The sequence below is a fragment of the Leptosomus discolor genome, chromosome 14, assembly GCF_034619465.1.
Source record: "Leptosomus discolor isolate bLepDis1 chromosome 14, bLepDis1.hap2, whole genome shotgun sequence".
Classification (NCBI taxonomy): domain Eukaryota; kingdom Metazoa; phylum Chordata; class Aves; order Leptosomiformes; family Leptosomidae; genus Leptosomus; species Leptosomus discolor.
Window position 1 is genome coordinate 9936135 of NC_141404.1, and position 27348 is coordinate 9963482.

General features: G+C 38.8%; 1 protein-coding gene across 1 annotated transcript; it reads right to left on the bottom strand.

Annotated features, from left to right (window-relative positions):
• Window positions 1-1624: 1624 nt before the first annotated feature.
• GSPT1 (G1 to S phase transition 1) lies at window positions 1625-26346 on the bottom strand. Its single transcript, XM_086472775.1, has 15 exons — window positions 26046-26346; window positions 15247-15294; window positions 14795-14836; window positions 13829-14053; window positions 13319-13352; window positions 11673-11750; window positions 9162-9342; window positions 8639-8793; window positions 7095-7235; window positions 6271-6364; window positions 5826-5906; window positions 3900-4073; window positions 3369-3458; window positions 2871-3039; window positions 1625-2117 (listed from the first exon to the last, which is right to left on the bottom strand). Exons 1-15 carry the CDS (start codon window positions 26344-26346, stop codon window positions 2065-2067), a joined length of 1866 nt encoding a protein of 621 aa, XP_086328901.1. The 3' UTR covers window positions 1625-2064.
• Window positions 26347-27348: the final 1002 nt, after the last annotated feature.

Below are 27348 nucleotides of genomic sequence, written 5' to 3' on the forward strand. Positions count from 1 at the left end.
TTAGTAAGTACTCAGCTCAGCCTCAAAATAATGACATTTTAGAATCGGTCATTAAGTTTCTTGAAAGTGGAAAAATTCTACTGGAGCATCACACAATCTTGAGATGCATTTCAATGCTTTTAAAAAAAATTTAAAAGTTCTAACAATTTAGTAATCTAACTGTAGATATTCTCCAATAATGGTCTTTGCAAATTTCAAATCCATGAGTTTGCTTCAAGAAAGCAGTCAGATATGTGGAAATCTTAAGTCAATACAGAATATGAATAAGACACTAAGATTCCTTGGCTTTTGATTTCTTCATTAGTTTAAGATCCAAGGAACTGTGGGTTTTGTTCACTTGATAGGAAAAAAAATTACTTTTAAATTCTGATTTACCAAAAAAAATAAAAGCCCAGAGATTTGCAGACATAATAAAATTTATTTAAATTCCATGCATTACGGTAGCTACAAGTGTAGTCATATGAAACTGAAGGACAATAACTTCTTCTGTCCATACAATGTAGCTGTAAGTGAAATGAATGGGAGTTCCACAGTTACAAAGAAACAAACAAAACCAAAAAAAACCCCAAAAAGGTAAATCTGTTTCAGTTTTGAGTTATCTGTGAATTCAGATACAGTCACTAGACTGTAAACTTTTGGGGGAGGAGATGGGCTCACCACAGTTGTACAACTGAAAATGTTTAAGACATTCTGAAGAAGCTCTGATACCTTTTAATACTTACTACTAATACTCGGGGAAATGAAAAAAAATAAATCCATTGGCCTTCATCCTAACTGTTAGAATCAGGATGGCAATTGCAGACAGTCCACTTTCAAAGTGCAGCTAGACAGGGTTTTATTATGCAGCTCCTTCAAGTTGTACTAAGCAAGCTTTATTTGGAACCAGCTTTGTTATCAGTTCTCAAGACAGACTTCACTGGTCCTCATAAGCTTACGTTGCTTTCTGATATGCAAAAATTTACAGACTGTGCTTGATTCTGACCCTCCCATATTTCAGTATGTGCAAAATCCTAAGGATTTAAATAGTCTTTCTCCCGCTCAGTTCAGACTGATCTTTAAAACAGCAAGGATTATCCAGCCCTCTAAATTAAAGACAGGGTGAACTGAGTAACTTATATAACTGGCACTTTTTAATTGGCCCAGTTCTCCCACAAAATGCAGCTCTTATAAATACTAATAGGCACTATTGCCACAAATTCTCTTAATTTTTGCAAGGTTCACGGATTTACTGGTTGTTAGCATTTTCTGCAGTTAAGAATTTAATAATGCTGAATTTTTATAAAGACACAATATGTAGTTCTAGCCTTCAAAATTGACTTACTGTGTCTAGTAACGATGTTAAGTCAACCTAAATTTGCTGAAGATATTAACAAATGTAAAGCTAATGAAGGTGCCATATTTGCATGAAAGTTTTTTTAATTTTAAGAATGCATTCAAGAAAGGGAAGGGGCAAATCTTGGTTGAGCGCCCAATTGCCTCATTTAAAACTGTGTGTGTGGGGAGGCTGAGGAGTTTAGAAAAGTCCGAGTAACCAAATATCTAGGTTACTGGAAGTTAAAAAGCTAATGCAACTGTGTTACATCTGGATAAAAAACGTTATTCAAAAGCAATTCAAATACCGAAAAAGATTTCAAATTGAATAGTTTATTAACATGGTAGTCATCTTTGTAACATGTGCACACACACTCGCACACTCTGAATGATCTGCCTGGAAAAGAGGTCTTAATATATATGCTGGGGGAAATTAAACATTAAAAATCCTTTAGATTTTCATAATTATAGGCAATTATGTCCACATCACTTACAAAGCTATTGCCGAATCTTTCCAAGGAAGCAGAATTTGGAAGAAAAAAACCCCCTCTTTTTGGGAAAATTCAACAGTGGCATAGCAGAGCTCTCAATATGAGAAAGCTGACATAATGTGGACCTTTGCTGTGAAATTTGTCTTTGCAAAATATGGGGAGAAGTTTATCAATGGGCAGAAAATAAGAAGGCGGTGTGAAGTAGGCTTCTGCAGAGTCGATTTTCCTCACAGTATTGTGCGGGGGTCATTGAGAAAAATGCTTAGTCCTTCTCTGGAACCAGTTTCAGAACTTTTCCAATTGCAATGGTTTTACCTAAAACCAAGGAGACAAACAGTAGAGTTACATATTGCAAAAAGATCACGTAAGTCTCTCAGAACACGAAAACTTTCCCCAAAAATACAGACTTTCCAGAGTACTAGAAATAATACAGAGAATATTTTGTTGTATTGTAGAATGAAAGCACCAGTGTATTTTAAAAGCACAGTAAAATCTTTAAAATAGTAAAACTGCTATTCTCGCAGTAGGGAAAACAAAGTGGATTGTGAAAAGCCTCCTCTGTGTTCATCTAGGGAGAAGGCAAGGCAGAACCATTCTACCAGATCTGTTTACTGCTTTTAAAGATCATTTATTTTAAATACACCCTGCAAATCCATGAGTTTTACTGGGGTAAGCCTGAGTTAAAGCCCAACATACAACCCCCCCTTGTCTTTTTAACTAGAGAATCTACCTAACTATCTACTACTAATCCCCCCTTATCTACTCATTCATGTCGTAGGTGTACATTCCAGGATGTATTAAGAAAACAGCACTGGTAATTTTTCAGATTCAAGCTTGTGTTTCACAGTGCACGTTTCTGTACATGATTCCTCTAAAACAAAACACACTTTTTGTTACTAGCAAGAACTCTGCACAATGGCAACAATTTGCTTAGATTTACTTTTCCATTGTTACCCAGTGATTCCCACTAGACACCAGCATTTTAACACCTCATTGCCATGCACGACCTGCTGTTTAAAGTCCCTGTATTTTTGCAGCAGTTACTAACTGTCGATCAAGCAGACTTACCCTCATCTCTTAAGGTAAAGCGACCCATCTGAGGGAAATCTTTGAATGTCTCAAGGCAGATAGTTCCTGCTGTCCTTAAACGGGCAATGCATACTTGATCTTGTTTCACAAAACGGGGCCGTGTCTTACTTTTTTCTCCTGTTTTTTTGTCTACCAAGCAGATTAAGGCCTGTATAAGAAAAAAATTAATATCTGTGAGTGCTAAAATAAGGGTTATTTTTTCTTTATGAACAAAATGGAAGTGGTCTAAGAAGGAAAATACTTAGTAATAAATACAAAAAACCTTCTAAGATTTACTGCATAAGAGTGTCAGTCATGACTTGCCACAGGTTTCAGAAGGCTCACGCTAACAGGAACAGCCATTTGCGTGTGGTGCTGACGGAAGATCCGGCTGGAGCTTTGTTGCATGAGTTGCTCTACAGATGTACGTCATGACCGAACTCCTCACCCCACAAGTTCATTGTCTACGTTCACATCGCAACTTTAAAGGACACTTACCGTTATCTCAACTTCTTCAATACAGGTGTGGATGTGCAGCACAGCATTATAACCTGGGCAGATAATGGATTTGTGCTCAATTATCACTATCTGTAAAACAATTAAAAATAAGTGCATTTTTCCTCATTTCAATTACAAAAGAGCAGAGAATAACCAAATACAGAACTATATTAAAATGTACAGTTGAACAATACACAGGCAACAAATTTCGGAAAAAAACTGTAAGCGACTACGTTGTTTATAATATGAAAGTGTAAGAGTGAAGAGTTGGCCTGACAAGATCTTGCTTTCATGGTTATAGGATCTAAAACTTCATTGAGAAGTTACATTCAAAACAAATGATATTTTAAAAACTCAAATTACTGATGTCAGAGTGTTAGGTATCTGTGTTGTCAATTTAGAGATATGACAGTGAATAAGAAATCTGAACTGAAAATTCAAACTAATGAAGTTTAGATTTGGTGAAAGAGAGGCAAAATATTTTAATGCTTTTTAACTGTCTACATAGCAATTAAATAATAATTGTTCTACCTGGGCATCAAACGTGCGTCCGGAATGACACAGGTTGTTGAGATCACAGAGAATAAATCCTGGAAGGATCTCTTCCTCTTCAATTCCCTTCAGTCTGATCTTTAGATTTTCACCTGGGGCTACTGAATCAGTTTCTACATCATCAGAAAGGATTCCAAGAACTTCCACATTGTGCTTAAAGAAAGCAAAAATGCAATTTTCTATTGTGAATATTTTAGTCTGGTACAAAATAATTTTAATACAACAAGATTTCAGTAAATAATTCTATTACATTTTAAATTAATTATATTCAGTTCTGCAAGCTTCAGAACATTTAAAAATACTTGAATGATGAGTTAACAATATTTAAAATAGCACATTTAATAAAATACATTTTAATAGAATTATATAGTATATATTCAATGGAAAGCAAATTTCAAAAATATCCACTATTTCTTGAAGGGAAATGAATTTAAAACTTATAGAGATTAGAGATACAATGCATCTATATTATCTAAGAAGAATGCAAAAGCCACACTGTTGTACAGACTCATTACATTCAAAATGTAACAGTCTGACTAGTAACTCAATCCAGGAATTCTAGAATCTCAAAATTCTACAAAGATTTCCTGGAGAAGATGATAACAATACCAAATGGGTATTAATGAACACTCTTCAAGCAAACACCGAAATGTATTTCCTAATGTTCCTGTATGTTGTAACCTCTCTTCTGATTTTTCTGTCTTTACACAGTACTAGATACTAACAGCAAATAAATACTGGAAAGGCAGAGAAGTTAAAAAAGGCATAGTTTCAGAAAGAGGTCTATTGTTCTGACTTCCTGAAGTTTTAGTTCAATCCCCATTAGTTGCCAAAGTAATAACAATAACAAAAAAAGAGTGTGCTATCAAAAGCCCTTGCTATTTACTGAATACAAATTCTGTAATGGTTTAGTTAAAGCCATTTACAGTTTACTAATTCCTCCTAATCAACCCCCAAATAACATGGGTGTCAGATGTATATCAAGCAGTTTTATAAAAAGCCACTGTCTGTTAAATTACCTTAAAAACTGAAAAGCATCATCTGAAACTAAGTTTAGTCTCAGTTTCAACAGCTCTTGAGAAAGGTGACATGGAAGTCAATCTAGTTAACATATTTTGACCAGGAAATAACAATTTTCAGTAAGCTGTGGATTTATTGTACATTTGAGTATTGAGACATTTTCTAGCAAACTACTTCACCCTCAGAATTGGAAAAAAGTGTCAGCTTAAATCAAGATGACATGAGTAGATAAGAACAAAATTTCCAAACCCTTTTTGTAGTAAACCAATAGAAGCAAACACCACGAGTAGTTGAGTACACTATTCTCATTCACTGCCTTTCCCCAACTATGTTTTCACATCCTTCATTCTTATATTTTCACATTCTTCAGGGGAGCATGATGATTCCAAATACTGATCTTACATTATGGAACAGCTACCTACCTGCAAACCCAACCTGTTCTTAACTAAAGCAAACTTTAGGTCTTTCATTGGAACACACTGTGTAGTGTGTGCACCTTTCACTTTTTTCCTATTTTCCTCTGGGGAAGGGAAGAGAAAAAAAAGAAAAAAAGGGAAAAAAGGGAAGTTTTGAGCCATATTAACCCACAGCAGGAAAACAAGTTTTGTGGGCCAACTGTACAAATACAAAGGAAAACACAGTTAAATAAACTATGATGATTTGTAGCCCAGCAGTTGAGTTTACTAAGGAGGGACAACCTGTGCTCTGAATGCTAAGGAAGAAAAGTATACACAAACCTGGAAACATCAACCACGTAAAACATGAAAGCTTAGTTGTGTCCAACTGAGCAACAGAAAATTTTCTGATTTAAAGTAATGAATATCTTCAAGAACCAAGCTCTTTTTTAGTGTAGTAACATTTTTTAAGACATAAATCTTACCATACCTTGTTTGGCATCATCACAAGCTGTTGTCCTTTGCAAATAGAGCCTGACTCCAGCTTCCCAAGGACCACAGTGCCCATATCCTTCAAAAAAAGAAATTATTACATAAAAATTGAAAACATTTTTCTGAAGAGTCTGCTCTATTTATGATTTAACTCTAAGTATGATCACTTAGCCCTGTGAAGTTATTTAGCACTGCTACACTTCATGTTTTGGAAACTGTTCTCATGAAAGATTACAGATTTTAAGAGTCTCATATAATGCCAAAATTATTTACTTCCCCTCCCCGCCTCTATTCTGCAGTTGGAAATGTAGACATTTCAAAGAAAAAGAAAAAAAAAAAAAAAAAAAAAAAGAGATATCCTCTAAAAATATAGTAAATAGTCAATTTACTGCTTTCTGAAAACAGTCCATTTATACTTTCAATCCTATTATTTTAATTTGTACCTTATATTTATCCACAATTGGCAGCCTGATTGGTCCATCAACTGAACGGTTGAAGTTTGGCAAATTATCCAGGTATGGAATAAATGGTAATCCACTAAAAGAGAAGGCGGCATTTGTTTCAATTTCATGAGCACCCTTCTATTTAAAAATTACTCAGAATGGATAAATGCAGTCCAACAAAAGATTCCTTTTTTCATTCTGTCATCAAGAACAGTGACCTCTAAGACAATTAAATCTATCAAAACATCCCACTGTTCGTGTCCACTTTACCCTAGCTACCACATTAATACCTAGGAAGTGTGTGTCATTTTTAAGTTACATTATGGGCGTATCTTACACAAAATCATTATTCCTTTGAGAAGCTTGCTAGACGAGCAGTATGTTTTGGAAACAGAAAACCATAAGCTGGGTCCAAACATGATTTCCATGAATGTTTTAACTGCCCTGAACAATACTGGCAAACATGACATCCAGTGAGACACATGGCTTGTCACTAATTATAACACCGCTTCAAGCAAACTGTTCACATCAAACACTGACTCTAGCAACATGTCAGCTGCAGCATCACTGGAAAATTCAAGGGCTGGTATGGCACTCAAACTCACAAGGCCAAAGAATACAGCTAACTTTAACCTTCTGCAGTTAGCAAATGCTTTGATTTGGCTCATTGCATGTCTGTGTTCTTGTTGCCCTGATTGTATTTCCTCAAGCACTTCAGAGCACAGCTACAACATACCAGCCTATACTTCTTCCTAGCTTTACTGTAGCATTCACTTCTATTGAAATATAGCAAATACCCAAGTTGTTTTATTTCAGATACATACATATACCAAGGACAGAATTCTGACTGTTCTTTAAGGTTTGCTCCAGTCAGTCCTGAGCAGGGCATGAAATGAATATCCTTTTTGGGATTGAAGCCAACTTTCTTCAAAAATGGCACCAGTTTCTCTTTACATTCCTCGTATCTATAAAATGACAAGCAGATCAAGACAGCATGATGTAATACTGTGCTTTAAAAAAACACAACAAAACAATAAAGCTTAGTGGCCTGTTTGCATCTTCTCCCTAATCTTCCAGCACAACTTGGTATTGTCTATTCCCCCTCATTCCTCTGCTCCATAAAGCACCATCAGTTTTCTCCATATACCTCCATCACTGGGCTGGATAAGCAGCAGCATATGGTATATCTGCTTTTAAGCAAGAGATCCAGGCCAAGACAGCAGGACAGACCAAGCGGACAGCTACTGAGGTCCTGCTGCAGGCTTTCACTTTAGCAGTGCCTTGGACTCCTCCAGTCTCCTAAGAATTTTTTTTAAAATATATATATATGTAATGCTACTTATTTCTATCACACTTCTTCCCCTCAGTCAGTTTCAGCTGAATTCAATAATGTCAGAAGGCTGGGGCAGGACCCAGACCACACAATTTGGGCATGCCTTGTTCTCTGAGTAAACTAAGTAAACTAGGCTGATGTTGTAAGGTTGCATAGTCCCTCATAGCTTCCCACAAAAACTTCCACAATTCTTAACAGCACAGCAAGTTCTCTGACAACTCTTCTTACTACACTGTGGAAGAAAACTGTATCCTGTCATTGTGCAAGCATCTCTAGGGAAGAACTAAGTTAGGCTTTTTAGCACCCAGCTTAAAGGGGTGAGAAGAGAGATGGGACAGAAGCCATAAAAAGACCTACGTTTTGACACTTAGGAAACTTAAAACCCCTTAGTAACATTTGAGCATTAAAGCAGAAAAGAATAATTTAATCTTTTTTATTAGCTATTTAATTATTCCATATTGACTTTCTAGTTATTTTTATCTGGCCTGCATCATTGCAAGATTCCCTCCTTCCCCTCCTTCTCAGACTGTAATCAAAACCACTTCAACATATTACTTGTTTATTCAATTCGGCTTATAAAAGAACAACTGCAAATAACACAGGGTGGACACATAAGGTGAACAGGGTAATACTGTTCTCACCAAATCTAAGCTAGGAGTTCAGCAGAAACGTGGCCAAGCAATCAAGAATCTGGCAAACTAAACTACTGAAAACAGAGTCACTTCTTTTTAGGTTCAGTGTAAAGTTACCAAGTCAACAATTAAACTATGTAAGGATGCATGGATTTGTTAGATACAGCTGCACAGATCCAAACAGTTGAAAGTGAATGTTTTAAAGTAGTATAGAACTTCAAGCTTAGTTGAGAGGCACTGTCCTAGGCACTACACTTCTGGTTTTTCTGCAATTTTGATAACCTGTCGTCAAGTTCACCAGTCTACCATTCTTTGAGCAAAAATGGGATGCAAAAAATTACTTTACTTAGGAATTATTTTCAGTATCTTTTAATGAAGATTAACTTTTTAACATTAAACTCACCTTTCATTACTCCAGTTTACAGTTGGATCATCCATTTTATTAATAAGAACTATTAAATGTTTTACACCTGCTGTTTTTGCTAACATGGCATGTTCTCTTGTCTGTCCACCTTTCTCAAATCCAGTTTCAAACTCTCCTTTTCTTGCCGAAATAACCTAATTAAAAATACACATTTTAATAAAAATTCTACAATTCTCTCAACCGAACAATCAACAGGTAATACTGCCTTATTCAAAAATAACTTTGGATAGTCAAAACTGGTAAAAGCTTTCAATACACATTGCTATAGCCTTACTATTACCCATTAGTTTTTGCACCGATATATACAAAAGTCAGATGACACCTGTGAACAGTTTTATGAAGCTGTGAAGTTCCTCCAAAACCCACTCAACTTGGTAGACTTAAGAGTTAAACATTTTGCCCACTGTAACTAATCAAAAGAGTAAACAAGCAAACAAAAAATAAAAATCAAAAGCTTAATTCCACAGTATATTCAAAAGAAAAGAATCTGATTTGTCCTTACCAGCACAGCAAGATCAGCTTGAGAAGCCCCACCAATCATATTTGGAACAAAGCTCTTATGTCCAGGAGCATCTAGAATGGTGAAGTGCTTCTTCTCAGTTTCAAAATAGGCACGACCCACTTCTACTGTTTTACCTTTGTCTCGTTCTTCTTGGTTTGTGTCTAAGGCCCATGAAAGGTACCTAAAAACCAAAAACACCAACCCAAATATTCTATTTTTGTATTAGTTTTTACTAAATTTATGTATGGTGATTTGTTCATCATAAAATATCCTTTTTTTCTGCTCACTATTTTAACCACCTCAGCATTACTAAACTGAAACATTTCCAAGACCACTAGTGACTTTTTATTGAATGTTTTGCATATCTGTAGCGACCTGTGGTGCCCAGTGCTAGCTCTCCCTCACATACCTAGAATGAGGCAATTCTAAAAACCAATTTTCAGTTACTAAGTTCTCCAGGTATAATCTAGCCTCAAATACTTTAAGCTCTGTCTCAGTTTGAAAAGCACTTCCTTTGGACCAAGTATAAAACAATTCCTCTTTCTCAGCACAATTAACTAAAAAAATTAGTTCTGATTTGCACATATTCATATTATGAGAACTACTATTAGTAGTTCTCATTTTATTGCAGATATATTAAACAGAAGTTGGCTCTGAAACAGACATCACCTTTATTCACCCTGTCTTTGATACTTTCATCATATCCACTGTTGTCCCCTCCTAATTGTATTTTATCCCACTGGCCATTGACTAACAAGTTAGATTTAAGTTCAACAGATGAACTGGAATTTGAAAAAAAGATTATTTAACTCCTTCAGGTTTTGTGAAAATTGGTGGATAGAGAGAAAAAAATTAATACTCTCAATAAGGAGAATAAAAGTAGTAACAGCTAAATTGAACTGGCTTCACATAGTGGTACTTATCAGCATGAACAGCAGCTTATAATCTTTATCCAGTCAATACAAGAGTCAAGCTAATGTCTGATGAGACCCTGCTAACTGAGCTGACTGGTGATGAGGGAGGGAGCATCAGGGACTATTAAACACAAAGATGTCCTTTCCAGCTCAAGAGGTTCCCGAGTCAGAGAAACCACTAAACACTGGGAATTATGGATATATAATCACCGTCTACCCCAGGCAATAACTATTCGTCACTGATGGAGGTCTAAATAGCATGCTTGATGGCTTTCGGTTTGCACCAGTATGCGTGCTCCCGTGTGCTGGCATCTTCACCATGGCCTGTGTGTGTTTCTGGAAGATTTCAGCCAAGCCAAAGGTCAGGTTTTACACAGCTAACAAGAGTCAAGCAGGAATTTACGCGTGGAAGCTGGATGGGAAGTCCTTTTTGCACATAGGGATTTTTAGGGAAAGATGGATTTCTGACTGAAATGTCAACTCTGTGCTATGGTATAGAATTTTCTGAATCAAAGTAAAATTGCTCAATTTTCAAGACTCTCAACATATAAGGCAAGCCAACAAGATCTTTGATAATGACACATAGGTACCTCGTACTTTCTGTTGTATATTATGACATATTTTAAAGAATAAAAATAGCATTCAAGGAGACACTTCCTGCAACTCACTCTCTAAAACAGAAGAGGAAAGAGGAAATCCGTTTTCCAAGATGTACGGGATTTTTGAGGAAGGTCCTGAAATATTTATTACTACAGTCAACTCCCAAGAGGGGGATGACGCTTGCTTGCTAAAAAGGTTGTATGTCACCCTTTCTATTCCCCTCTCGCACACATAATACAATTAGTTCAGGTCAATGCCCACCCCTCCAGTGCTCCATTGCTGCTGTACCCCTAAGGAAGTCTTTAGCTGCTTCTTTTCCAGAGCCCTTTGAACCCCTATTTTCCTCCACCACAGCCAAAAACTGAAAGCTTCCAAAAGGAACTTCCAGGAGCTGTTTGAAGGAGAAAGCAGGCTGCTCTATGTGCTGTAGTCTGCTATGTGTGCTGTATATACACAAACACAAAACCAAAAACCAACTGACCAAAAGACAACAACAAACCCCAAAACAAACAAGAGACCCGCAAAAAATCCACACATGACAGCAGCATCATCTTGTCTGGAGGAAACTTAAGAACTGCAGACCTATCCTTACTCATAGGAAAGTGAGATATAAGGTGACAGCCAAATCCCTTCACTTGCTCTCTCCTCATGTCTGCCAAACTGACAGCGTTAATCTCTGTCCCTTAGATACCTCTCTGCTGTTTGCAGGTGAAAGACAGATGGATAAAAGGGCCCCAAGAGCTGCCTGAGAACTGTGTCTGTCTTGTATTCCTTTTTACCAACTAGGTTTACCAAAGCATCGGAGCAGCAAAACCTATTCAAGTGTGAATTTTAGTTAAAGAGGTACTGGAGGAAAACAAAAGATTCCTCCCTCCCTCCACTCAAAACCCCTTCCAGCAGGAAGCCAATACTACAGGGACAGACACTTAAAAACAGTTTCCCATTTTCATCACAGTGTAAAGAGAAAAGCATGCTATTATCTTCAGTAAGTTCATACCATGTTTCTCTGTTTTTTTCTTTAGCTTCTCTTTCATATTTTTCAAGTGTTCTTTTGTCAACCATTCCTGTCAAATACCTAAGAAGTGGGGGGAAAAAAAAACCAAAGTGCAATTTTACAAAAGCAGAAACATAGCTCCAAATAGTTAAATACTTATACAATCCCTACAGATTATTTTGAAAAACTGGAACAGCCTGATGAGAGCAGCAGTGGAATTTTGTCTCCACAAAAAGCCACACCGTTATCTGGTATGTAAAAGTATACTTTAGCAGAAGTATGAGCAATGTCTTTTTTTAAGCCAAATTGTAAAATGTTCTGCAAAGGCAAGTTTTGAAAAGGAACTACATCTGCTAAGACCGTTTCTCAGACTAATTCGGTATTTCAAAATTATGTCAAAATTGTAATAAGAGAAATTTTTCACAACCCCACCCCAATTCTGAAATGTAAAGAAAAGTATTTTTCGTTTCATTCTTTTTAGATAGAATAAGAAAACTGGTATTTTGAGAGGCCTTTCAGTTATAAGAAGCAGTGAGTAGTATACAGTTTTATTATATTAAAACTTTCATATTTTCCCCTCAGATATTTCTACTCGATCTTCTAATAACAGTAATTTACTTAGTCTATAAGGAAAATTAATTATAACAGTAAATAAATGGTTAATGACAAAGTCGGTACAAGCACACAATTTTTTTTTCCCTCCCTTACAACAAAGGGATATTCCGCAAAAACAAAAGACTACGAAAAGCTTTAGGAACATAACACATCAGTAGGAGCGTTAAGAACAGGCACCTCCTTGTACAAGGATAATACTCAGACATCAGATAATAAAATGCTAATTTGCTCTAGTAAGAACTACAAGGTTAAATGTAGCATGACAATTCCAACATTCCAGTTTGGTCAAAACAAAACAAGATGAAAATGCCAGGACAAAGACCTCCCACTTTTGCTGAGAGTATTATTTTAAAATCAGAGAAATACTTTGCATCAGGAGGATAGCATTTATTTCTTCATGTAGTACTTTACATTTCTTGGTGTGGGGGGTTTTTGGGGTTTTTTTTGTTGTTGTTGTGGGGTTTTTTGGGTTTTGTTTTGTTGTTTTTTTTTTTTTTTTAATACAGGCTGTAAGGTCTAACTGCATTTACTTTTGTCTCGTAAAAATATTGCAGTCTCTAGATACTGTTTCTAAAATAGACTTAAAAGATTAACTGTAACTATGACAATTTCACATTTTGAAATCAAATTATGCCTGATAATGTTAGCACCAGGATTCCCAGGATATTTTTTTTTTTTTAAATCTTCACAAAAAGGACAGTTTATCAAAGGGTATAAAGCAGTTTCAAACAACATTTTAAAGTGACAAACAGTAATGTTCTAAGAAAGTGATTCAGTTTCTTTAATTTAATAATGTATGCTTTTGCATAGTTGTTTCCATTAACCCCTGTAGTGATAAAATTAGATGTAATGAAATTAAGGAATTCCAAAGACAATAAGTAATTAAACTGACAGGAAGAATAACATTTTATTATAAAAATATTAATCTATGCTGATTAAAACCATAAAGAAATCATTACTCATTTTACTTAATGTATTTTCAATTCACAAGAACGAACAGAAAATCTAAAAATTTTATTTAAGAGTTTCCTTACATTATTTGTCCTCCAATAGTTGACTTGCCAGCATCTAAAAAAAAATAATTGTCATTCTCAATTTAAAAGAAAACAATTAAGAACAAGGTCATCTAATTTATTTCCAAAGATTATTTTTTAATTGTAATCTTAATTTTTCTGAAGCATCTCTCAGCTTCCCTTGTCTCCATAATAATTCATTGTCAATTCAATTACACTGAATTTTGAGAAGTCTGTTTTCATACACATAAACTTGGCATCATTCATCACAAAACAAACCTGCAACAAGCAGTGATCCAGCAAAAGCGTGGGTTAAGAGCGTGGGACACTATCCTCAGCACTCTCCCCCTGAAAGACCTTAAGTTTTTTAATTTTTCCAGAGCAACTTCATCAGAATGAATGCTCCTATTAGCCTCAAGACACGATGAATACGTACATCCCTACAAAAAGCAGGATTAATTTCTAATCCTCTGAGTTCTAGATAATACACAACACAGAGGTCCAATTACTTCACATTCACTCACAACTTACCTACGTGCCCAATGAATACTACATTTACATGCTCTTTTTTAGGAGCACCTGGTGGTGCTACTACAGATTTGGGTTTTGGTATTTCCTCTTCCTCTTCCATCATTTCCTGAGCGCTTTCTTCAGGCCCTGCATCCCCTGCTGGACCACTTCCTAGCTCTGCTTCACTTGTTTCTTCTTTGTGGTCCCATGACTCTTCTGGGGACATTTCTGTCTCTCCATTTTCCACTAAAAATTAACCAGTTAAATATATTCAAATAGATAATGAAATTAAAAAGCAATGACTATGGAGAAAGCCCCTGCCCCAAAGATGCAATCAAAAGACACTGGCTCTCCAGTCTGTTAATGTCTTCCTATATGAAAATGGGCAACTGCTGCTTGTTTCTGAAATTATTATTACCGGGAGCTTTTAAGCTAGCTGACATCAGAAAACCATGATTCACAGCGATTAAGAGACTTCTGTTTTAACAAGGCAACAATTTTACAAGGAAAAAACAGATCTGAAGGTCCACTCAGACCATCATGCTAGTCTGAATCCACAGACACAGACTACCATATGTTTAGAAAAGGAGAGGGATAATGCTTTAAGTTATCTCAAAACCCATATAAATACAAGGAAAAAGATACAATTTCCACGTTCCGCTTGCTCATATTACTGATCACTTCAATGTTCTTTGTTAATCACCATTTCACACAATTAACGGGACTATTTTGTAATATGAAATTAATTTTTAATAAAACACTGATGCTTTTTCAGTGTCTAAGTGATCCAATTGCACCTGTCAATGCATACTAGTGTTTGGTTTCCTCTTTCCTAATCTAAATATAAAGACAACAAAAACTAGCAAGGACCAAAAATGCAAAGGCTTAATAAGGTATTCTTCAATTTTGCTTGCAATGATTCAGCAAAATCACTATAGTAGCATTTTATAGTACTATCATAGCAAAATGGAACAACTCTCATCTTACCAACAGATTCTGAAATTTCCATGTTAATGGCAGCATTTGAACCTAGCGGAAAAAGGAAAAAAAAAAAGGAGTCATTAAGGACATGTACCACATACCATGGCAGTATAAAGAACAAAGAAAAATGGAGTGACTAAATTAATAAAAGGATAGTTAGATGTTTGGATACTTGCCAATGGTATTTGATATACAGTTTCAATTTTAAAAATTCCTTTTCATGTAAGCTTTATGACCTTCACTAAACCACTTGGACTTTATGTGCCTTGCTCGACAGTGGGCTACAAGACTGTAAACCACAGATAACCACACTTTGCCTTACAATAGTAGTATGAGGATAAAGAGAATGAAGTTGGGAAAGGTTCACAGAGATTTTTAAAGAGGAGATTCTTCGCAGTAATTTTTTAAAAATAATGTTTAATGGAGCTGCGTGGCATACCATCAGAACATGAACATACCTTCACAAGAGACTGTCTGCTCTTCTGGAGAAGTCTCTATGGGTGCACCTGCAAAGGAAAAAGTGTAACTTTTAAAATACACTGATGTAACCGACTTGCATGCTTTCAAGTTTTAAAGGAAGTAATTTTGCTATACATAGTATTTTACCTATCCATCCTTTTTGGGCACATTGGCTATTTTAAGTGTTAGTATCTAACTGGCGTTTAAAAATGTCAAACCAGTTTCACTGTACCCACAGAAACAACGTGTGTGTGATGTCACAACTGTACGGAAAGGTTCTGCCACCGTCAGCTTATAGGCATACCTACAGCGCTATTACACCTCAATTTCACACAAGCTTTGAGTAGAAATTTGAAACAAGCTATTAAGAATAAATTCTTAAGATCTTCTGTAGTTATTAGGGTCAAGAGGTGATAAACTCATTCATATGCCTGGTAAGTTTGCCAGTCGTCTTAAGCACCATAATATAGTCACACTACTTGGAGGGCAATCTCACCAGTCATGTGCGTATCAAAGTCACAAGTACGTTTTTTGGATAGATCACTCAACCTTCTTATGCACTAAGCCACACCACTAAACTATACGTTGAGGTATAATTAACTAGTAAACCTACTAAGAATGATACATTCCAATTAACATTTACACTACTTGGTGTTTTGGGACATTATTCCACATGATCAGGAGGCCTTCTATAATTATCCCTAAAACCTTAACCTATTTAATTTTCTCTTGGTATAAATTCAACTTCATAATTCTTTGAAACAAGTTCATTCTCTTATTTTTTCAGCCACATACCAAATTCATACCCTCTATTGAGCTGTACTCCAGCTCTCCTTCAATCCCATTATAAAACCACAGATCTTACAGCATTACTTGCTCTATATGCATGATGGGACCTAAAGATGAAACAAATCCCCTCAAAAGAACAAAAATATACAACGAAGGACCTGATTCTAAGCCTCTTTGCTTTCGCCCTGTTTGCGTATTTGCTGCAGACTTCTCTAAAGTGGAGCAGTGCTGCAGAAGCTGGAAGAGGGCCAGAGGACAAAGCTTGCAGGCGGGGTGAATGTGGGTCACAGCGTAACACTCAGTGACCAGCAGCACACAGCAGAGGGGACATAGCAACACAGAAGCAGAAACTGCATTGAGCAAGGTTCCCTACACTCCTGTATTACGTCATACATGATCTGCACTCCAGGGTCCCAAAACCACAGGAAACAAAACTCTAAGAATTATTTAATAAAGTAAAAGCATAAGAATAGAATACCTTGAGATTCCTTGTAAGAACTTATATATTACTCCTGTTTAAGAGCTGGAAAAGAAAGACTCACAGCAAGCAGGCAGCCCAGAACCTAGGTATGAACCTAAAGCCTCCATTTTCTAACACAACAGAAGATTTTGGCTATTTCACACACACTGTGGTTAGGATGCATAAATATTTTCATTACGAGATCATTTCAACACGCTTTGATTTCACCCCTGAAGTTTTTCCACAATGAAAAACTTATTAAATGACAGCATTTATGCACTTGCCTTGAAACAGAAGCTCCACAAGTGGCTGAAGAGTGGTTGATTAAGTCAATCAACATTATTCATAACAAACTCAGTTTTCACTTTCTGGTCTGTAATGCAGCAGGCATACAGACAGGAAAAAGAAGCTTCTTCAGAAATAACAGAGCGAAGGTAGGAAATTGTTAACCTAAAAAGGTCCACCTTAAATTCTGTGTGAGTCTAGCACACAAGAAAGTTTTTGTACAGATCCTAAACAGTACTAATGCCACATAACCAAGGGGCAACAGATACTCAGTTATGAGCACAACCACTTACTCAGTTCTGATCACTTTGGTACACATGTGGCAGACATGCTTTGAAACTGGACACAACTACATGAAACAATTACACTGCTCCTTCAAAGCAGAAAAGGAATACAAACCACTCTCTAAAAGAGTTCATTGCAAAGAAATCAAGTAAAAAATAAAGAAAGAATCTTAATTTCAAAGAGAACAGGCTTTAAGTGATAAAAATAAACACCACCTCAGTAACTGTGTACTTCTGACAACCTGACATAATCTGAAATTGTTTACTTCAGGCACTGGTACATTGCAAACAAATAAAAGAGAAAAGTCATACTGAAGCAAAGTATCAGCTGGATGGAAAAGCACTGCTAATGTCGTGGCAGAGACAACAGAAAGGCAGTCTCAACAATTCAAGGAAAAACATTTCACCTTCAAGTTTCAGTTCTGAAACACCTAGGGAATCTTTGGATCGCATAAAAAGGAGGTAACAATTCTGAATCTAGTTGGCATAGGCTTACTACCTAGGACTCAGTACTGGATTAGGACACGAGAAGAAGTCCAAACTCTGCACTGTCCCTTTGCACTGTGGCATAATATTTGGACAAATCCAGTGAACTGAAGTAACCGTGCCTATTTTGCCCATGAGATAAGACAGTCATTGTAACAAAATACCTTTAAAGATGAGGGAAACTGAGAATGGTTGTAAGTAGTCCTTGTAACTTACCCTGATCTCTCCAAAACATTGAAGTAGATATGCAAAGTTTTTAATTTTATGTTTTCTGGAAGTCGGGAAAGTAACTAACAACTTTTACAGTTAACATAGTTCACTATTATTGTAAAAACATCACACAGAAAATTAAACACAAATTAGAAAAAACTGTAACACATTTCAAGTTCAGCTTGAAAATTCTAGATCCTCATCTGTGAAAATCATTCAGACAGGAAGCCTCTCTCATGAGAGGGAGTCAAGATGTAGTTTGTACGAAATCTGGTTTTAAAGCCAGAACATGTCTTAAACTATGCCAAATCTTCAAGTAACGCTTCAAATTCTTGGATTTACATGTGATAAACACAATTAGATTTTATGTAGCATCCTCCACATTCCACCTCTCCTCAAAGCATAAGTCAAGAACTGTTGTTGCAACCTTACTCACTGCACTACACAAGGCAAGCGGTTCATCTAGTCCTCTCGACCATCAGAGCCCTTGGACATCTTTGTCGTCAATGCCAAAGGCAAACATGGATACAAATGCTGCATTTATCTACTGGTAGACTATCAGACAAGGACATCATGTAAGTCAATCTTACTTGAATAAGGTAAATTTTTTTTTTTTAAAAAAATAAAATCCACTGGAGGAGTATACGTGCTTACAAAAAAGAGAGTTCAAAACTGTGTAACTTTTAAAACATAGTGATTGGTCTCTTTAAAGTACAGCTAGTGTCCTAAAGAACTGCAAGAACCCACTCTGCCCATTTCATTCACACGGCATTCTGCTACAGCTGATGAGTTTGTTGTGTATTACATCAAGTTTTGTACTTGCATGCATTTTCGTTGTAGAATAACCAAACCTATAATAATAAAAAGTACCACTCAACCTCTAAAAATACTGTTTTAAACCATATAAGCCAGGAACTTCACAGTATTAACAGTTCAGAATGCTTGTACAGAAACAATAGATAATTGCTTTATAATTAAATTTATATTAGAATGACACAAGATTTTCATACATAGAACAGGTACAGCTGGTAAACTGGGAATCAATCTTAGAAGAACTGCTGTTCAAATAAGTATTAAACTCAAGTGCTAAGCAGTAATGACAACTTCCATCTTTATGTAAACTGCAGTATTTACCAGATGCACAGAATAAGCTGAGAGATGTCTCCACACAAGCAGATACTGTTGAGCTGTGAACTGGTAACTTCTCAGCAGCTGCTACCTGAGCCACAATGCAAATGCCTTCACAGAACTGATGAGAGGCCGTAATTTCTTGCTATGCATGGCAGCACTCAGCTCCCAGCCTGCTCTGCTGCTGAAGTGATAAGAACCTAGAATTGAGGTAGGCTATGGGGTTAACGAAACTGCTTGCACAACAGAGTATAGAGATATATTTTTTTAAAAAAAAAAAAAAAAAAAAGGCAAATTCAGTTTGAAAGAAGTGTCTTGTCTACAGAAGTTAGATGGTCTGCACAGTGAGTTTGTTGCTGTCTCTCCAATACAGGCATCAAGCTCCTTCAGAGGAATTCCTGGAAGGCTGAAGAGTGAAGAAATGCATGACACTCACCTTAGGATTCCCATTACCTTTTTGTATGTGTGACTTGAATACATGAGTTCAGTACATATTTACACAACAGTCACATAATCTTAACAGCTTTCATGAATTACATAAGGTGTTGTTCCCCCCCCCCTTTTTTTAAAAAAAAAAAAATGAAAGCATAAAGGGAATTAGAGTTAAAAAAAAATAAAGGTCCATGTCAAACACACAGAGCATAAGAATCAGAACCAAAAAAAAATGCCAAGATATTCTTATTCAACAAAAACCCACAAAAAATTACTTTAAGCACAAATAAGTGCCTGAGGTAAGCAATTTCATAGTCAATAATTTAAAATATACAGAAAGAAAAGGTTTTCAGGGGTTCACTGTACTTAAGGCAGTTGTTTTGAAAGCTAACTTAAACCCAAAATGATTTTTCCCTCGTCTCTGCCCTGCTTCATAGCCTATATGCCCTAGCTTCACCAGCGACAGAGATGTATGCCCAGTTTTTAAAATGCACCAATCCAAGAGCAGCTTTAATAGTTTTAACATGACTTTATTAAATTCATTAAAAAATTAGCACTTGCTTTGTATTAATAGGATTTTAATACATGTTAGCTTAGTAAAAGACCCACCTTTTTCCTTCCCCAGTGAGGACACACCTTAAGTTTATCTTATCTAAACCAGACATGCTTCTTCATAACTAAATCTAAGAAAGCTTCTGGGGATTTTCAGGGAATCTAATGAAAACCCCTCTTCCTTAAGGCCAACTATTTGTGCTCAGTTGATAACTTGATTTTTGAAACAGATAGTCAAGAAATCAAGCTTTGTATTACAGCAGTTAAAGATTTCACTCTAACAAAGATCTCTCATAACCCTGTAGGAATAGAAATGTAAAAAAACCCCGACCAAACCTAAGCACCCCATGGATTTGTTAGTCGGTTAAGCTCAGGATCTTAGCATTTACAATATAAAAGAGTAAAATTTACAGAGAAATTCTCATACTGTTTTGGATAATACATTTTAAATATTGTATCACCTGTCCTAAACTAACTTTTGTTCTGAAATTCAGTGTCATTTTCATACAGACTGCTTCAAAACATAGTCAAAAATTTCACTGATTTTGACTGCTTATTCCTTCATAATAAAAAAACACAATAAAAACATCTTTCAATCTTAGTTTCATACGATCAGCTGCTTCTCTTGCTTGCGTGTCTCATCAGAAATCAGGAGAGAAATCCCAAAATCCTGAAAGTGGAATTGTAAAACCAGACTGCTAATAGAAACCAAGAATTATCCCAAATTATTTTTGTATTCATTCTGATAGAGCAACCAAGTCTTAAGATAACATCATGCTTTCGATAAGTTAAATCAGTCCAAACCACGGTGCTAAACACACGGTCAGCAGACTGCACACAGACTCCAGGACAGTTCATCCACTCCACAGCCAGCTCCCGGTGGTCTGTGTTTTATTGGAGTCATGCAAAGGCCACAAGCGTGATGAATTATTCCAACAGGAACAACACAATCCTGGCTACCTTCCTGCAGGCAAAGGCCATCTGTGTGTGATGCCGTCAAGGTGCCAGTGTCACACACGTATATTACATCTGATCCTCTGGCAAGTCAGTGCCAAGATATACGGCCTTTCTCTGCACTGACCGCTTTGAAAGAGGTTGTGGGGCTCATCTGTCTAGAGAAGCCCACACAGAAGAACGCTGCTCTAGATAATCAAGTGATGACTCAAATCAAGATTTTTTTAATAATAGGGATTTATACCTTATCCTGGCATTCACGATACAGCAATGATTTGCTGTCACGTAAGCAGTTCAAGTTTACAGTTACAAAGTACTAACAGTAGCATTACCCACACCCTACTTGTGAGGAAATCATCAGCATATGCCTATTCCAATGTTGACACGAGTAAACCCTGTAATCCTGTAATACAATAGCTTCTGGAATGGTGGACTACTAGGTTCAGACAAACAAGACTGTCTTAGCAAGTTCATATGCAAAGTGAAGTCTCTTGAGGACTGAACTGTTGAAGAGTCTTAAAATACAGTCTACAGAGAATGGTGTAAAACAAGAGATGACCAGTTTTCGGAAACACGATGAAACAGATACTCATTATCCTACTCTGGAAATTACAGGCTTCAGAATGGACACAGAAGACACTGAAACTCCTTCTTCTGTTCTGATTGGCTGGGGAGGAGAGGGGAAACATATGGTTGTCCCAGATAGCTACAAGGTCAAGAAAAATGAGGGAGGGAAGACCAGAAAGATAGATGCCATATCCATTTATTTAAAGCATTTGAAGGCTGAGGATGTCCAGCTGCTTGAACATAACTATTCCAAAAGTGATTACTGCAGGCAAGTGAGGATATTTAGGGAGTGAAGCAATCTAAAGGGCACTGAATTGTAAGCCAGATGTTCGCTTGGCCCAAGACTGTAGGTTCAAGTTGTCTAAACTGTAGTCATTAACAAGTATGTTCAGAAATTTACCTGAAGTGGTCAAGAGAGCTACTAAATGAAGCAGTAGCACTAATACCGCCAAAAGGATAAAAGCTAGTAAGCTGCTATGTGTCACACACTTGTTGTTCTTGTTACTTTTGTACTAACGACACTTGTCTTACCACAACCACCGCGTACTTCAAATCACTGAACAATTCAGGTTGGAAGGGACCCCAGGAAGTTACCTAGTTTAGTCTCCTGCTCCAAGCAAAGTTAACAGCAAATACTTGAAAATTACTTATAAAAAAGAAGAAAAACATAAAATATAGTAAAGCCCATACAAGGAAGCTGTGAGCAATTTTAGCAAGAGCCCCGTGAATATTCAAGAACTATGAGAAAAATTGAACCACGAGAATGCAGGTTGCTGCTGCATTTCCAAAAATTTTTCAGTTCTCTCATACCTTGGATCCAACCAAAATTTAGACAGTAGAAATCTGATTAATCTGGGGTGGGAGGGTGTTTCTCTATTTTCTTACACCTCCAAACCACACCTTCATATAGAAACAAACAAGAAGTCACCTAAATGCAATTACACCTTATATAAACTTACAAAATTAATAAACCCTAGTACAAAAATAAGTCATAGATGCTACAGAACAGTGAAGCTGCAAGGTGCAGCTGTGATTAAGAATGTTTAGAGGCCCTAACACAATCTACTGTCATTTCATTGACTATCACACCTTGCCTTAATTTAGTTCAGTTTGCTAGTCCAGAAACTGCTATCTACAGTAAGTTTCCCTAGAAGCACAACTTGTTCGTGACATACTTGACATGCTCACTGGAAGGAACTGTGGTACAGAAATGTCTGTTGCAGACAGAAAATTGAGAAGTCTCTATTTCACATTTCCAATAGAATCCAATAAAGAAAGATTTTATGTGAATGAGTTTGACTTGGACACAATTTGATAAAAGCAAGTCCTTGCAGCTACAACATTTGGAACATACTGTTTTTCATCCGTTCCCTAGATTCAAAAATTTAAACAACACATGCTTTTTGCATATAATCAAATGATAATTTAATTCCAAACTAATTCTGAAACTGTCTGAAAGCAAAAGTTACATTAGTAGTAAACATCCGTCAGATATTCTCCCTAATATACAATTTGCAATCAAAAGAGAGCATGCATAAACAGAGGTTTTAAAGGAAACTACTTGGAATGCAGGTTTCAGGAGTTTCCCAATTTTAGAAAGTTAACCTGTTGTTCCCTAAATGGCTTCTGTGAGCATTATTTCAGTGCTCTAAACATAAGTGACAGGGATTTTATACAAATTACTAAAAACATGAAGTTAGTGCACAGAAAAGGAAACGCTATTACACACTACAGCCACACAATGGAGATCAGTTCTGTGGAATTTTTCGGTATGCCTTGCTGCTACTACACATTTATCTTTACCTACAACACCCTTTGAACTACTAAGGAACTATGACTTGAACAAAACCTCACCAAGAGAAAGTTCTAAGGAGAAAAGTGTTACTAGAACTTAACTTTAGGCCACTTAAGTTCTCAAACTGGCACTCAGCTTTTTAGATTCTTCCTAAGAATCAAGATTAACTTGGATTCTTCCCAGTACAAACCAGTATTTGTACAGATCTCAACACAGATGATAAATATTTTTTTCTCACAACGTAATGAAGAATGAGTGCCGCAGAACACCTCATTTCCCATGGCAGCAAAAGCAAACTGGGTTGATGAAAAGCAACCTATTCAGCACCATTGTCTAACCACATGTTGTTCTGACTTATTTCCAGAGCAAGCTCCACCTAGTTCTTCTAGCCAGGAAAGTAGTTGTCATCTTATACGAATATCTGCAAGAACAAGACTGTCAATTACTTTCTGTAAGCAAGTACATCAGACCTAGAAGAGTATGCAACAAGTGTAGTATTCCAGTTAAGAAAGAAACTGGTTGGTTTGGGTCAGTTTTTTTTTTTTTAACTGCAAATTTTGTCTGCTTAATCTTAGGGACATTCAAGTTCATTACAGAAACTCAAAATTCTCAACCTTAAAGAAGATACCGAAGCAAGGTGAATTCAAACCAGTAGATTATAGCACTATGTAGGAAATGTACTCAGCAACTAAGATGGAAAGAAAAGTTATCCTGATCACTCCAGGTGACCAGGAAGCTTTCAGTAAAGTCACCTCTAGTTTCTGGAAAGGCAAAGCTCATCATAGGCCTCAGAAGTAGCAGAACAGTGGAGAAAAGGAGAGCATGAAGAAATAGATATGATAAGCAGTGAGGAAATGTAGTTTAAATCCTATTAAAAAAAAAAATAAAAATGGGAAGCCTTAGAAGAAATCTTACAAAAGTAGCCAGGAAGAAAAAACTAAGGAATTCTAATAACATTCAAAATCACAAGAAAGCTTTCAGTCATAGCATGCATTACATAGCTAAAAAAAAAAAAAAGACTTAGATTCAGGTTGCTAATGCTGAAAAACATAGTAGAATGAATTTTGAAGATTATTCAAAGGTGCATCACATGTTCAGTCTCAAGCTACCTACTCTACCTTTACATCTGTGAACCTTAACATACACATTTATTCTAAATTAAATCCAAGAATCTGCCCACAGCTTCTTGGAAGTGTATTTTAATGCACTTACATATTGCCTGCCTGCATATCATATGAGCTACAGTTTCTGATAAAAATCATGAGTGCTGAATAGCTGTAGAGAGCACATAATCTAACATTTGCTCTAACACAAAAACTGGGTTAATATCTTGGCATGAAAATCTTAAAGCTTCATATATGAAAGTCACAGATTTTAGCTGTTAATATCTGATAACTTTAGATACTAGAGAATGCAAGACTAATTAACATATTGAATCTGAATGTGGTAAATAATAAGCCACAATCAACAGGAAATCGTGACAAACATAATGTAACCAGTAGTCACTTTAGTGAAATTAAATTATTAGAATCAACATCTGAAATACTAGCTTATTTCATATTGTGCCAATAGGAATACAGAAAATTATAGAAAAAAAACCAGGAAGGTGTTAAACTATCATACTCAACCAGATCTTAAACTCCTTAGCTGCAGGAGCGACATTAAAATACTACCACAAAGTTAACTAGCATGTCTGATGTTTGGAAGGACCTTCAGTTTGGGGCTGGAAATTAAAAAGTACCTCTCCTTTCATTTCCCACATGCAAAGTAAATCTAGTATAAACATCAGTTCCGTACACAAAGACCCTTTGAAATTAAAAGCAGGGTAAATTTCAAGTTATTCCATTGACTAAGGCCAGCTGGACAAACCTCCCTTCCCTACTAATGATTTATCAGCACTATATTAGAAAAAATAACTACCTGACATAATCTTGAAAAGGACATTTAAGATACATCTGAAACACTGGTGGCTGAAGCAGTGCTGTTCTCCCCAGCAACATTAAATTTATTACAACCAAAATCTTAGACAACTTTGCTAGCGCTTTAGGAAGAAGAGAGCTACGTGGTTTCCTCTTGTCATGGGCAACCCTTTGCGAGTAAAGGTATCAACCAGGGAAACGTACCCAGAATCCCCATACAGCCAGACCACACCAGTTACTGCTGCTCCTTGAGCACAATACCTGTACCAGGGCTTGGCTTCCCGCAGCACACCCCGCAGAGCCCCCAGCACCGCAGACGGACCACAGCGGCCTGCAGACCCCCTCACAAGGCCACTCCAAACTCTCGGGGCTGCATCAGCCGCCGCAACCAGCTCCTCTCCAATGTCCACGGTTCCTCTGCTCAGACCCTGCTGCCTTACGTCCCTTCCCCCAAACCCGGCTCCTGCGCAAGGCTCCCCCTCGGCGGTACCCCCATCCGCACCTGCCCTCGCCGTCAAGACCCTCCTGCCCTCAGAACCCACGGCCCCAACCCCCAGGCCGGGTGGCTCTCCCACCCCCGGGCCGGGTCGCCTCTCGGCACCTCCTGGCCCAGCGTTGGCCCCGGCGCCCCCCTCCAGAGCTGCCGCCCAGGCGCCCCGCCCGCACCCCGTCAGCCTGATCCACCCGGTCCCCGGGCTGCCCAGCCGCCTTCCAGCCCAGCCCAACCCAGCCTGGTTCCTCCGCCCGCCCGCCCGCCCGAGGCTCTCCGCGCCGCGCTCCGGCCCCGCGTGGCCCTTCCCCTCCTCCCCTGCGGGGGCCCAACAACCCTCGCCCCGGGCCCCTCCGCAGTACGGCCCCGCGGCTTCCAACATGGCCCCCATCCCTCCACCCTCAGCGCCCACCCGCCGGCGCAGCCCCGTCCCGGCGCGGCAGTTACCGTGGGGCGGCGGCGGCGGCAGGCCGGGCGGGGGCGAGGGTGGCGGCAGGCCGGGCGCCGGGCCCCCCCTCAGGAAGGACGGCACGAACTCGGCGGCGTGGACGTTGGGCACGAAGGGCTTGGCGTTGACGTTCAGCTGCCGGCTGAAGGCCGCCCCGAGCAGCTCCTGCTGGGCCTCGGCCTCCGCGGCCGGCGGGGCGGACCCCGGGCCGGCGCCGCTGCCCGGCTCGATGTCCGCCTGATCCCAGCAGTCGGGAGCCGAGTCGCTGCTGCTCCCGCTGCCGCTCCCGTTCGCCTCCATTTTGTGGCTGCCCCACAAGCCTCTGCGGCCCCGAAGCGTCTCCCAGCGTCCGGGGTAAGGGGGAAGCCGGCGGCAGCAGCGACTCAGCACTCGCTCCGGCGATTCCGCGTGTACTCCACCGCACCGACGCGAGCGCAGTATGGCCTCCCAGAGCTCCCGTACCCCCTCCCCGTAGCCTCCCCTGCCGCCATTTTAGTAGTTTTTAGCTCCCGGGGCCTCCTCCCACAGCACGGCCGAGCCAAGGCGCGAGAACTACGATACCCATCATGCCTCGCGTGAGCTGTCCCGGCCCACCTCCCCGGAAGACATGGGAAATGTAGTTGCCTGCGTTTTCTGCGTATTAAGGAACTACAATTCCCGACAGCCTTTGCGCTCGCATGGCATTTCTGCCGTCTCCGCCTCCAATTTCGAGGGGGAGATGGGACATGTAGTTGGCGCGAACGCCTCAGGCCGGGCAAGAAGTACCCGTTCTAGCGGGTCAGGCGCCAGTGCTCCCTCAGGCGACGCTTGGCCTTGCCCCGCAGGTCTCTGGGAAGCGCAGTTCGCAAAGGCTGCGAGGGGGCAGCGTCGCCGGATGGCTGCTCCCCGTTCCCTCATCCCACACGGGGGTCGTTTCAGGCGCGGGCGGGCAGCAGCCGTGGGGGACGCTGCCCCGCCGGGGCTGTTGAGCCAGTCCTAGGCGCTCCCAGGGACCGCCTGCGCCCGTCGCCGCCGGAGCGCCAGCCGGGGCTGAGGGGAGCGGCCCCTTCAAGGACTCGGCGTCTGGAGTCGGGTGAAGACGTGCTCGTTTTAGCTTTTATGTACGCAAAATTGCACCTGCCTAGTCCTAGAAAGCGTCGGTGCAGAGTGCCAGTACAGTGGCAGCCCCCGCGTTGGGTCAGTAAACCCCCCAAATGAAGGTCTGTGAGCACACGTGCTCTCACTGAGGTAAGGGCAGTCGTTCCTGTACGTGTCCAGCTGTAAGTGGACAGGATGTGTTAAGAGTTCCAATTTTGGCAATTG